This window comes from Salvelinus fontinalis, chromosome 35 (genome assembly GCF_029448725.1).
Source record: "Salvelinus fontinalis isolate EN_2023a chromosome 35, ASM2944872v1, whole genome shotgun sequence".
In the NCBI taxonomy this organism is placed as follows: domain Eukaryota; kingdom Metazoa; phylum Chordata; class Actinopteri; order Salmoniformes; family Salmonidae; genus Salvelinus; species Salvelinus fontinalis.
This window is the reverse complement of record NC_074699.1, coordinates 38,790,274-38,802,383: the sequence shown is the minus strand read 5'-3', so window position 1 is coordinate 38,802,383 and position 12,110 is coordinate 38,790,274. Positions and strand designations below refer to the sequence as shown.

The 12,110-nt window shown below is 47.7% G+C and overlaps 1 protein-coding gene across 4 annotated transcripts in view; it reads right to left on the bottom strand.

Moving 5' to 3' along the window:
- LOC129834834 (sodium/potassium/calcium exchanger 1-like) overlaps positions 1 to 12,110 on the bottom strand; it is a 37,087-nt gene that overhangs the window by 3,682 nt on the left and 21,295 nt on the right. For all 4 annotated transcript variants that reach the window (XR_008756313.1, XM_055900145.1, XM_055900144.1 and 1 more), the window contains 3 exons: positions 3,287 to 3,378; positions 2,388 to 2,663; positions 2,160 to 2,249 (listed from right to left, as the gene is read on the bottom strand). Coding sequence is in view for 3 of the 4 variants with exons in the window: in XM_055900145.1 (XP_055756120.1) it covers positions 2,160 to 2,249; positions 2,388 to 2,663; positions 3,287 to 3,378 (458 nt within the window). In the remaining variant the exon portion in view is untranslated. The remainder of the gene's footprint in view (positions 1 to 2,159; positions 2,250 to 2,387; positions 2,664 to 3,286; positions 3,379 to 12,110) is intronic.

The window sequence follows — 12,110 nt, the reverse complement described above, 5'->3', positions numbered from 1 at the left end:
TCCCGAGTGGAGACGGAGGCCAGGATTCAACCAGACCAGCGTTAACCCAAGATAACCGGAGCTCATCATTGCTTTTCTTTATAGTAGGTGGTGTCGGAAGTGTTACTGCGTTGGAGATGTCAAAACCCCAAGAGGCTCCCGACGTTAGCCCTATCTTTAGCCCTATCTTTAGCCCTATCGTTATACCTATCGTTAGCCCTATCGTTATACCTATCTTTAGCCCTATCTTTAGCCTTATCGTTAGCCCTATCGTTATATCTATCGTTAGCCCTATCGTTATATCTATCTTTAGCCCTATCGTTAGCCTTATCGCTAGCCCTATCGTTAGCCCTATCGTTAGCCCTGTCATTAGCCCTGTCGTTATACTTATCGTTAGCCCTGTCGTTAGCCCTAACGTTATATCTATCGTTAGCCCTATCGTTATACCTATCGTTATGCCCTATCGTTAGTCCTGTCATTAGCCCTATCGTTATACCTACCGTTAGCCCTATCATTAGCCCTATCGTTATACCTGTCGTTAGCCATATCGTTATACCTGTCGTTGGCCCTGTCGTTAGACCCATCGGTATACCAATCGTTAGACCCATCGTTAGACCCATCGTTAGACCCATCGTTAGACCCATCGTTAGACCCATCGTTAGACCCATCGTTAGACCCATCGTTAGACCCATCGTTATACCAATCGTTAGACCCATCGTTAGACCCATCGTTAGACCCATCGTTATACCAATCGTTATACCCATCGTTAGACCCATCGTTAGACCCATCGTTATACCAATCGTTAGACCCTTCGTTTAGCCCTATCGTTAGTCCCGTCGTTAGCCCTATCGTTATACCTGTCGTTGGCCCTGTCGTTAGACCCATCGTTAGACCCATCGTTAGACCCATCGTTAGACCCATCGTTATACCAATCGTTATACCAATCGTTATACCAATCGTTAGACCCATCGTTAGACCCATCGTTAGACCCATCGTTAGACCCATCGTTAGACCCATCGTTAGACCCATCGTTAGACCCATCGTTAGACCCATCGTTATACCAATCGTTATACCAATCGTTAGACCCATCGTTACCCATAAACCCCAAGAGGCTCCCGACGTTAGCCCTATCGTTAGCCTTATCGTTAGCCTTATCGTTAGCCCTATCGTTAGCCCTATCTTTAGCCTTATCGTTAGCCTTATCGTTAGCCCTATCGTTAGCCCTATCGTTAGCCTTATCGTTGGCCCTATCGTTAGCCCTGTCGTTATACCTATCGTTAGCCCTGTCGTTAGCCCTATCGTTATATCTATCGTTAGCCCTATCGTTATACCTATCGTTAGCGCTATCATTATGCCTATCGTTAGCCTATTGTTATGCCCTATCGTTATGCCCTGTCGTTAGTCCTGTCGTTAGTCCTGTCGTTAGACCTATCCTATCATTATGCCCTATCGTTAGTCCTGTCATTAGCCCTATCGTTATACCTACCGTTAGCCCTTCCATTAGCCCTATCGTTATACCTGTCGTTAGCCCTGTCGTTATGCCCGTCGTTAGACCCATCGTTAGACCCATCGTTATACCAATCGTTAGACCCATCGTTAGACCCATCGTTAGACCCATCGTTAGACCCATCGTTAGACCCATCGTTAGACCCATCGTTAGACCCATCGTTAGACCCATCGTTAGACCCATCGTTAGACCCATCGTTAGACCCATCGTTAGACCCATCGTTAGACCCATCATTAGACCCATCGTTAGACCCATCGTTAGACCCATCGTTAGACCCATCGTTATACCAATCGTTAGACCCATCGTTAGACCCATCATTAGACCCTTCGTTAGACCCATCGTTAGACCCATCGTTAGACCCATCGTTAGACCCATCGTTAGACCCATCGTTAGACCCATCTTGGACATTGCCATTGCCATGGGTGTATCTGTTACCCCGGGTGTGTCTGTTACCCCGGGTGTGTCTGTTACCCCGGGTGTGTCTGTTACCCCGGGTGTGTCTGTTACCTCGGGTCTGTCTGTTACCTCGGGTCTGTCTGTTACCTCGGGTCTGTCTGTTACCTCGGGTTATCGGTGATCTGATTAAATCCTGGCCTGAGTCAAAGAAGCGCTGAACTAATAGTTTGTAAACAAGATGGAAGTCATGTGATCTAAAATCCAACCAGAGGGATACCTGATGTGCCCACCAGACCATTAGATAGGAGAACACAGCGATCCACGTGATGGAACCAATAAACGTCATGGCAAAGTATTTTCTGGAAGCCTGAGGAAGAACTCACAGGAAGCTCATATCAGCATACATTAGAAGATATTTTGTGTTCTACATTTTGGCCACTTTACAGGACACAAACACAGTACAGAAATGGCGTGAATGTAACACAGAAATGTAGGTGATACGTACCGGGTTGCGTACGTCGGGCACAGTGAGCCACAGAGGGAACACTATCGGTAGGAGAAACAGATATGTGGCCTGTTTACGTCTGGTGTCTGGCCATTCTAACGACAGAGGCTCCTCATTCTCTTCACCCTCTTCCTCTTCTTTATTTTCCTCATCATCATCATCATCATCATCGTCTTCATCATCCTCATCTTCCTCATCCTCGCTCTCTTCTTCGCTCTCGTCCTCCTCACCGCTGTCTGAGCCGTCGGATCCCCCTGCGCCCGCTGGGCCCTGGTCCTAGTGAAGAGAGAGGGAGAGAGGGTGAGAGAGAAGGGTCGTGGTGGGTAGAGTAGTGTTATGAGTTAACTCTCTCCTATCTCTCTCCACCCTCCACTCTCTCTCCTCTCTCTCTCTCTCCTCGCTCTCCTCTCCTCTCGGTCTCCTCTCTCCTCTCTCTACCGTCTGAGGCTCTTACGGGTCTGGTTTCTCCTCTGTCCTCTCTCTCCTCTCTCTACCGTCTGATTCTCTGACGGGTCTGGTTTCTCCTCTCTCCCCTCTTTCCTCTCTCTCCTCTCTCTCCTCTCTCTCCTCTCTCTACCGTCTGATTCTCTGACGGGTCTGGTTTCTCCTCTCTCCCCTCTTTCCTCTCTCTCTCCTCTCTCCTCTCTCTCTCCTCTCTCTACTGTCTGAGGCTCTGACGGGCCTGGTTTCTCCTATCTCACCTCTCTCTCCTCTCTCTCCTCTCTCTACTGTCTGAGGCTCTTACGGGTTTGGTTTCTCCTATCTCACCTCTCTCTCCTCTCTCTCCTCTCTCTACTGTCTGAGGCTCTTACGGGTTTGGTTTCTCCTATCTCCCCTCTCTCCCCTCTCTCCCCTCTCTCCCCTCTCTCTCCTCTCTCTCCTCTCTCTCCTCTCTCTACCGTCTGAGTCTCTGACGGGCCTGGTTTCTCCTCTTCTTTAGGTGTGGTATGGGAGGTCGAGGGTTCGGCCTGCTCAGTCTTCTCAGGTCCAGCTGAAAACAGACAGACACAAGACACAACCAATAAGCAACATGTCAGATGTTTACCTTTACATGTTAGTCATCTAGCAGACTCTCTGATCCAGAGCCACTTACAGTAGTGAGTCATTTAACAGACTCTCTGATCCAGAGCCACTTACAGTAGTGAGTCATTTAACAGACTCTCTGATCCAGAGCCACTTACAGTAGTGAGTCATTTAACAGACTCTCTGATCCAGAGCCACTTACAGTAGTGAGTCGTTTAACAGACTCTCTGATCCAGAGCCACTACAGTAGTGAGTCATTTAGCAGACTTATCCAGAGAGACTTACAGTAGTGAGTCATTTAGCAGACTCTCTTATCCAGAGCCACTACAGTAGAGAGTCATTTAGCAGACTCTCTTATCCAGAGCCACTTACAGTAGTGAGTCATTTAGCAGACTCTCTGATCCAGAGAGACTTACAGTATTGAGTCATTTAACAGACTCTCTTATCCAGAGCCACTTACAGTAGTGAGTCATTTAGCAGACTCTCTTATCCAGAGCCACTTACAGTAGTGAGTCATTTAGCAGACTCTCTGATCCAGAGCCACTTACAGTAGTGAGTCATTTAGCAGACTCTCTTATCCAGAGCCACTACAGTAGTGAGTCATTTAACAGACTCTCTTATCCAGAGAGACTTACAGTATTGAGTCATTTAGCAGACTCTCTGATCCAGAGAGACTTACAGTAGTGAGTCATTTAGCAGACTCTCTGATCCAGAGAGACTTACAGTAGTGAGTCATTTAGCAGACTCTCTTATCCAGAGCCACTTACAGTAGTGAGTCATTTAGCAGACTCTCTTATCCAGAGCCACTTACAGTAGTGAGTCATTTAGCAGACTCTCTGATCCAGAGAGACTTACAGTAGTGAGTCATTTAGCAGACTCTCTTATCCAGAGCCACTTACAGTAGTGAGTCATTTAACAGACTCTCTTATCCAGAGCCACTTACAGTAGTGAGTCATTTAACAGACTCTCTGATCCAGAGAGACTTGCAGTAGTGAGTCATTTAGCAGACTTATCCAGAGAGACTTACAGTAGTGAGTCATTTAGCAGACTCTCTTATCCAGAGCCACTTACAGTAGTGAGTCATTTAGCAGACTCTCTTATCCAGAGCCACTACATTAGTGAGTCATTTAGTAGACTCTCTTATCCAGAGCCACTACATTAGTGAGTCATTTAGTAGACTCTCTTATCCAGAGCCACTTACAGTAGTGAGTCATTTAGCAGACTCTCTTATCCAGAGCCACTACATTAGTGAGTCATTTAGTAGACTCTCTGATCCAGAGCCACTACAGTAGTGAGTCGTTTAACAGACTCTCTGATCCAGAGACACAACAGTAGTGAGTCATTTAGCAGACTCTCTGATCCAGAGCCACTTCCAGTAGTGAGTCATTTAGCAGACTCTCTGATCCAAAGCCACTACAGGAGTGAGTCATTTAGCAGACTCTCTTATCCAGAGCCACTACAGTAGTGAGTCATTTAGCAGACTCTCTTATCCAGAGCCACTACAGTAGTGAGTCATTTAGCAGAATCTTATATCCAGAGCCACTACATTAGTGAGTCATTGGTACATATGTTCAATGTTTTATATATATATTATTTATTTTACCAGGAAGTTGACTGAGAAACACATTCTCATTTACAGCAACGGCCTGGGGAATAGTTACATGGGAGAGGAGGGGGGATGAATGAGCCAATTGGAAGCTGGGGATGATTAGGTGGCTGTGATGATATGAGGGACAGATTGGGAATTTAGCCAGGAGGGTTGTGCCAACGGGGGAGCAGCAGGTAAGGTAGGTGACCGTGTGACTCCTAGTGTGGTGTGTTGGTGTGACTCCTAGTGGGGGGTGTTGATGTGACTCCTAGTGGGGTGTGACTCCTAGTGAGGTGTGTTGGTGTGACTCCTAGTCGGGTGTGACTCCTAGTGGGGTGTGTTGGTGTTACTCCTAGTGGGGTGTGTTGGTGTGACTCCTAGTGGGGTGTGTTTGTGTGACTCCTAGTGGGGTGTGTTGGTGTGACTCCTAGTGGGGTGTGTTGGTGTGACTCCTAGTGGGGTGTGTTGGTGTGACTCCTAGTGGGGTGTGTTGGTGTGACTCCTAGTGGGGTGTGTTGGTGTGACTCCTAGTGGGGTGTGTTGGTGTGACTCCTAGTGGGGTGTGTTGATGTGACTCCTAGTGGGGTGTGTTGATGTGACTCCTATTGGGGTGTGTTGGTGTGACTCTTAGTGGGGTGTGACTCTTAGTGGGGTGTGTTGGTGTGACTCCTAGTGTGGTGTGTTGTGACTCCTAGTAGGGTGTGTTGGTGTGACTCTTAGTGTGGTGTGTTGGTGTGACTCTTAGTGGGGTGTGACTCTTAGTGTGGTGTGTTGATGTGACTCCTAGTGGGGTGTGTTGATGTGACTCCTAGTGGGGTGTGTTGATGTGACTCCTAGTGGGGTGTGTTGTGACTCCTAGTAGGGTGTGTTGGTGTGACTCTTAGTGTGGTGTGTTGGTGTGACTCTTAGTGGGGTGTGACTCCTAGTGGGGTGTGACTCCTAGTGGGGTGTGACTCCTAGTGGGGTGTGACTCCTAGTGGGATGTGTTGGTGTGACTCCTAGTGGGGTGTGACTCCTAGTGGGGTGTGACTCCTAGTGGGGTGTGTTGGTGTGACTCCTAGTGGGGTGTGTTGATGTGACTCTTAGTGGGGTGTGTTGATGTGACTCCTAGTGTGGTGTGTTGGTGTGACTCTTAGTGGGGTGTGTTGTGACTCCTAGTAGGGTGTGTTGGTGTGACTCTTAGTATGGTGTGTTGGTGTGATTCTTAGTGGGGTGTGACTCTTAGTGTGGTGTGTTGATGTGACTCCTAGTGGGGTGTGTTGGTGTGTCTCCTAGTGTGGTGTGTTGATGTGACTCCTAGTGGGGTGTGTTGTGACTCCTAGTAAGGTGTGTTGATGTGACTCCTAGTGTGGTGTGTTGATATGACTCTTAGTGGGGTGTGTTGGTGTGACTCCTAGTGGGGTGTGTTGGTGTGACTCCTAGTGGGATGTGTTGATGTGACTCTTAGTTGGATGTGTTGGTGTGACTCCTAGTGGGGTGTGTTGATGTGACTCCTAGTGTGGTGTGTTGGTGTGACTCCTAGTGGGATGTGACTCCTAGTGTGGTGTGTTGGTGTGACTCCTAGTGGGGTGTGTTGATGTGACTCCTAGTGGGGTGTGTTGATGTGACTCCTAGTGGGGTGTGTTGATGTGAATCCTAGTGGGATGTAACTCCTAGTGTGGTGTGTTGATGTGACTCCTAGTGGGGTGTGTTGATGTGACTCCTAGTGGGGTGTGTTGATGTGACTCCTAGTGGGATGTGACTCCTAGCGTGGTGTGTTGATGTGACTCCTAGTGGGGTGTGTTGATGTGACTCCTAGTGTGGTGTGTTGATGTGACTCCTAGTGGGGTGTGTTGATGTGACTCCTAGTGCGGTGTGTTGATGTGACTCCTAGTGGGATGTGACTCCTAGTGTGGTGTGTTGATGTGACTCCTAGTGAGTTGTGACTCCTAGTGGGGTGTGTTGATGTGACTCCTAGTGTGGCGTGTTGGTGTCACTGTTGGTGTGACTCCTAGTGTGATGTGACTCCTAGTGGGTTGTGTTGATGTGACTCCTAGTGTGGTGTGTTGATGTGACTCCTACTGTGGTGTGTTGATGTGACTCCTAGTGTGGTGTGTTGATGTGACTCCTACTGTGGTGTGTTGATGTGACTCCTACTGTGGTGTGTTGGTGTCACTGTTGGTGTGACTCCTAGTGAGATGTGACTCCTAGTGTGGTGTGTTGATGTGACTCCTAGTGGGATGTGACTCCTAGTGCAGGGTGTTGATGTGACTCTTAGTGTGGTGTGTTGGTGTGACTCCTAGTGTGGTGTGTTGATGTGACTCCTAGTGGGGTGTGTTGATGCGACTCCTAGTGTGGTGTGTTGGTGTGACTCTTAGTGTGGTGTATTGGTGTGACTCTTAGTGTGGTGTGTTTGTGTGACTCTTAGTGTGGTGTGTTGGTGTGACTCTTAGTGTGGTGTGTTGTTAGTCTGTAGTAACTGGAAAGGTGGTACATTGATACAGACACGTGTGCTGTTAACGTGTGCATTTTTCACTGTTTTAGTGGTCGGTCCACCATCTCTGGATTGAGTTGTGCTAGTTGGGAGCAGGGGTAGGGGTGGAGTTGATTTGGGTTTGTACCCTGTAATCATTAGGCCTCTCAGTGTGTGTGTGTGTGTGTGTGTGGTCTAATGAGGTCCTTCAGTCTCTCCGGGTTATGACAACCACAGACTGGAGCGGCCTTAAAACCGACCCAATCAACACTGAGATTGACATGCAGATGGGGCCCTGCGCGGCTTTAACACCGACCCAATCAAACACTGAGATTGACATGCAGATGGGGCCCTGCGCGGCTTAAACACCGACCCAATCAAACACTGAGATTGACATGCAGATGGGGCCCTGCGCGGCTTTAACACCGACCCAATTAAACACTGAGATTGACATGCAGATGGGGCCCTGCGCGTGTGTGTGTCAGAGGAAGGGGTCATCGTCTTTTTGATTCATGGTTCGTTAATCTTTAGTTACACAGTTTTTGGCATATGACATCGGCCTACAATATAATAATAATAATAATAATAGCCAGCAGCATACCACCCTGTAAACAGGGAAACATTTGATGACAAAGTTTTCCATGTCGGGGGAAGCTCGCAAGTTCCTGTACGTTTCCTCCGTCGCACCATGTGTTGTTGGTCATAAAGCAGAGCCTACCACCTTTGTTCTTAGCCAGACAGATTCTGCTTCCTATCCACTCAGAAAACAGTACAACCCGCCGGTTGTATATAATCCCTCTGGATGTCGGAGGAAAGTCTCAGAAAAACAGAGTGTGTTACAGGATCTGATGTCCCTCTGGAAGGAGATCCTCGCCCTGAGTTCGCCAAGTTTGTTCATTAATGATTGAACACTGGCGAGTAGAATGCTCGGTAATGGAGGATGGGTCGGCCGGCGTCTTAATCTCAGTAAAACGCTGCCACGTCTGCCTCTCCGTCAGCGTCTTCGCTTCCTACTCTCCTGTAGGAATCCCAAGCAGCTTGGCACCTCGCTGAAGAAGCTAGTCCATTGTTTCGCTGTCTCAGAGACCTCGGGAGGTCGGGTGGACAGTGAGTACCCAACGATTCGTATTCTAATAGTTATACTCAGGTGTATGTTGTAACACACAAAACAAACTGATTAAGAAAATGTTTGGAAAACACACAAGAAAAATGTGCAATGTTTTGTCAGAGCGCAAGGCGAGACGCCCTCTGTCGGCCCCATCTTACCAGGAATACTTGGTCATCAAATGACGCCCCTTTTTCACCTTCTGAAAGTGTTCTCAGGGATAATCGCCATGGCTGTGTGCATCCAGCCCCAATCTGACACCAAGCAGGAGCTCCAAGATCTTCATTGGACCGTGAACAAACTGGAGACTGCATTCCCGGAGGCAGTGTTCATTGTTGCAGGGGACTTTAACAAAAGTCATTTGAGAGCCGTGCCCCCAAATTATTCCCAACACTTCGACTGTCTAACTCGCGTAAATTCTACTCTTGACCACTGCTACACGTCTTTTCGACGCGGGTATAAGGCCCTTTCCCGTCCTCCTTTCGGCAAATCCGACCATGACTCCATCTTGCTTCTCCCCGCCTACAAACAAAAACTCAAGAGGGAAGTTCCTGTTGGCCAGGTCTGTACAGCGTTGGTCCGACCAGTCAGAATTCACACTCCAAGACTGGTTTGATCATGTGGGCTGGAAAATGTTCTGGGTCGTCTCTGGAGATAACGTCAATATACACACAGACTCAGTCACCGGAGATAACGTCAATATATACACCGACTCAGTCACCGGAGATAACGTCAATATACACACCGACTCAGTCACCGGATATAACGTCAATATACACACCGGCTCAGTCACCGGAGATAACGTCAATTTATACACCGACTCAGTCACCGGAGATAACGTCAATATATACACCGACTCAGTCACCGGAGATAACGTCAATATACACACCGACTCAGTCACCGGAGATAACGTCAATATACACACCGACTCAGTCACCGGAGATAACGTCAATATACACACCGACTCAGTCACCGGAGATAACGTCAATATACACACCGACTCAGTCACCGGATATAACATGAATATATACACCGACTCAGTCACCGGAGATAACGTCAATATATACACTGACTCAGTCACCGGATATAACATGAATATATACACCGGAGTCACCGGAGATAACGTCAATATACACACCGACTCAGTCACCGGAGATAACGTCAATATACACACCGACTCAGTCACCGGAGATAACGTCAATATACACACCGACTCAGTCACCGGAGATAACGTCAATATACACACCGACTCAGTCACCGGAGATAACAGCAATATATACACCGACTCAGTCACCGGAGATAACGTCAATATACACACCGACTCAGTCACCGGAGATAACGTCAATATACACACCGACTCAGTCACCGGAGATAACGTCAATATATACACTGACTCAGTCACCGGATATAACATGAATATATACACCGACTCAGTCACCGGAGATAACGTCAATATATACACTGACTCAGTCACCGGAGATAACGTCAATATACACACCGACTCAGTCACCGGAGATAACGTCAATATACACACCGACTCAGTCACCGGAGATAACGTCAATATACACACCGACTCAGTCACCGGAGATAACAGCAATATATACACCGACTCAGTCACCGGAGATAACGTCAATATACACACCGACTCAGTCACCGGAGATAACGTCAATATACACACCGACTCAGTCACCGGAGATAACGTCAATATACACACCGACTCAGTCACCGGAGATAACGTCAATATATACACCGACTCAGTCACCGGAGATAACAGCAATATATACACCGACTCAGTCCCCGGAGATAACGTCAATATATACACCGACTCAGTCACCGGAGATAACAGCAATATATACACCGACTCAGTCACTGGAGATAACGTCAATATATACACCGACTCAGTCACCGGAGATAACAGCAATATATACACCGACTCAGTCACCGGAGATAACGTCAATATACACACCGACTCAGTCACCGGAGATAACGTCAATATATACACCGACTCAGTCACCGGAGATAACAGCAATATATACACATGGACTCAGTCACTGGAGATAACGTCAATATACACACCGGCTCAGTCACCGGAGATAACAGCAATATATACACCGACTCAGTCACCGGAGATAACGTCAATATATACACCGACTCAGTCACCAGAGATAACGTCAATATACACACCGACTCAGTCACCGGAGATAACGTCAATATATACACTGACTCAGTCACCGGAGATAACATCAATATATACACTGACTCAGTCACCGGAGATAACGTCAATATATACACTGACTCAGTCACCGGATATAACATGAATATATACACCGGAGTCACCGGAGATAACGTCAATATATACACTGACTCAGTCACCGGAGATAACGTCAATATACACACCGACTCAGTCACCGGAGATAACGTCAATATATACACTGACTCAGTCACCGGATATAACATGAATATATACACCGGAGTCACCGGAGATAACGTCAATATATACACTGACTCAGTCACCGGAGATAACAGCAATATACACGCCGACTAAGTCACCGGATTCATAAAGAAATGCATAGATGACTTGATACCGATAGTGTCTTTCAAAACGTTCTCGATTCAAAAAAAGTGAATTGATAGAAGCCATCTAGGAAAACTGAAAGAGAGATCTGCTGCTTATAAACAGGGTAAGGTGACCGGGGGAAATAGTTTGGTGAAACAGTACAAATACGACCGACGCAGATCGATCAAGATGGCGACACACAAGCATAGGGTTAAAGTGGAGAAGCAATTCAACGGGTTGGACACAAGGCGTATGTGGCAGGGGCTCCAACAATAACAGATTACACTAGGAGTCACACCCCACTAGGAGTCACACCAACACACCCCACTAGGAGTCACACCCCACTAGGAGTCACACCCCACTAGGAGTCACACCAACACACCCCACTAGGAGTCACATCAACACACCATATGTGGCAGGGGCTCCAACAATAACAGATTACAAAAAGAAAGCCAGCTACATTGCAGTCACCAACACCATCCTACCAGGGGAGCTACACACCTTTTTCTCAAGATTCGGTCACAATGACCCTGAGCTGCCGAGGAGAGCCCCCGATGACAATGTGGGCTATGCACACTAAGTTTCCACTAGGAGTCACATCAACACACCTTACTAGGAGTCACACCAACACACCCCACTAGGAGTCACATCAACACACCCCACTAGGAGTCACACCCCACTAGGAGTCACATCAACACACCCTACTAGGAGTCACATCAACACACCTCACTAGGAGTCACACCAACACATCCCACTAGGAGTCACACCAACACACCCCACTAGGAGTCACATCAACACACCTTACTAGGAGTCACACCAACACACCCCACTAGGAGTCACATCAACACACCCCACTAGGAGTCACATCAACACACCCCACTAGGAGTCACATCAACACATCCCACTAGGAGTCACATCAACACACCCCACTAGGAGTCACACCCCACTAGGAGTAACACCAACACCCCACCCCACTAGGAGTCACATCAACACACCCC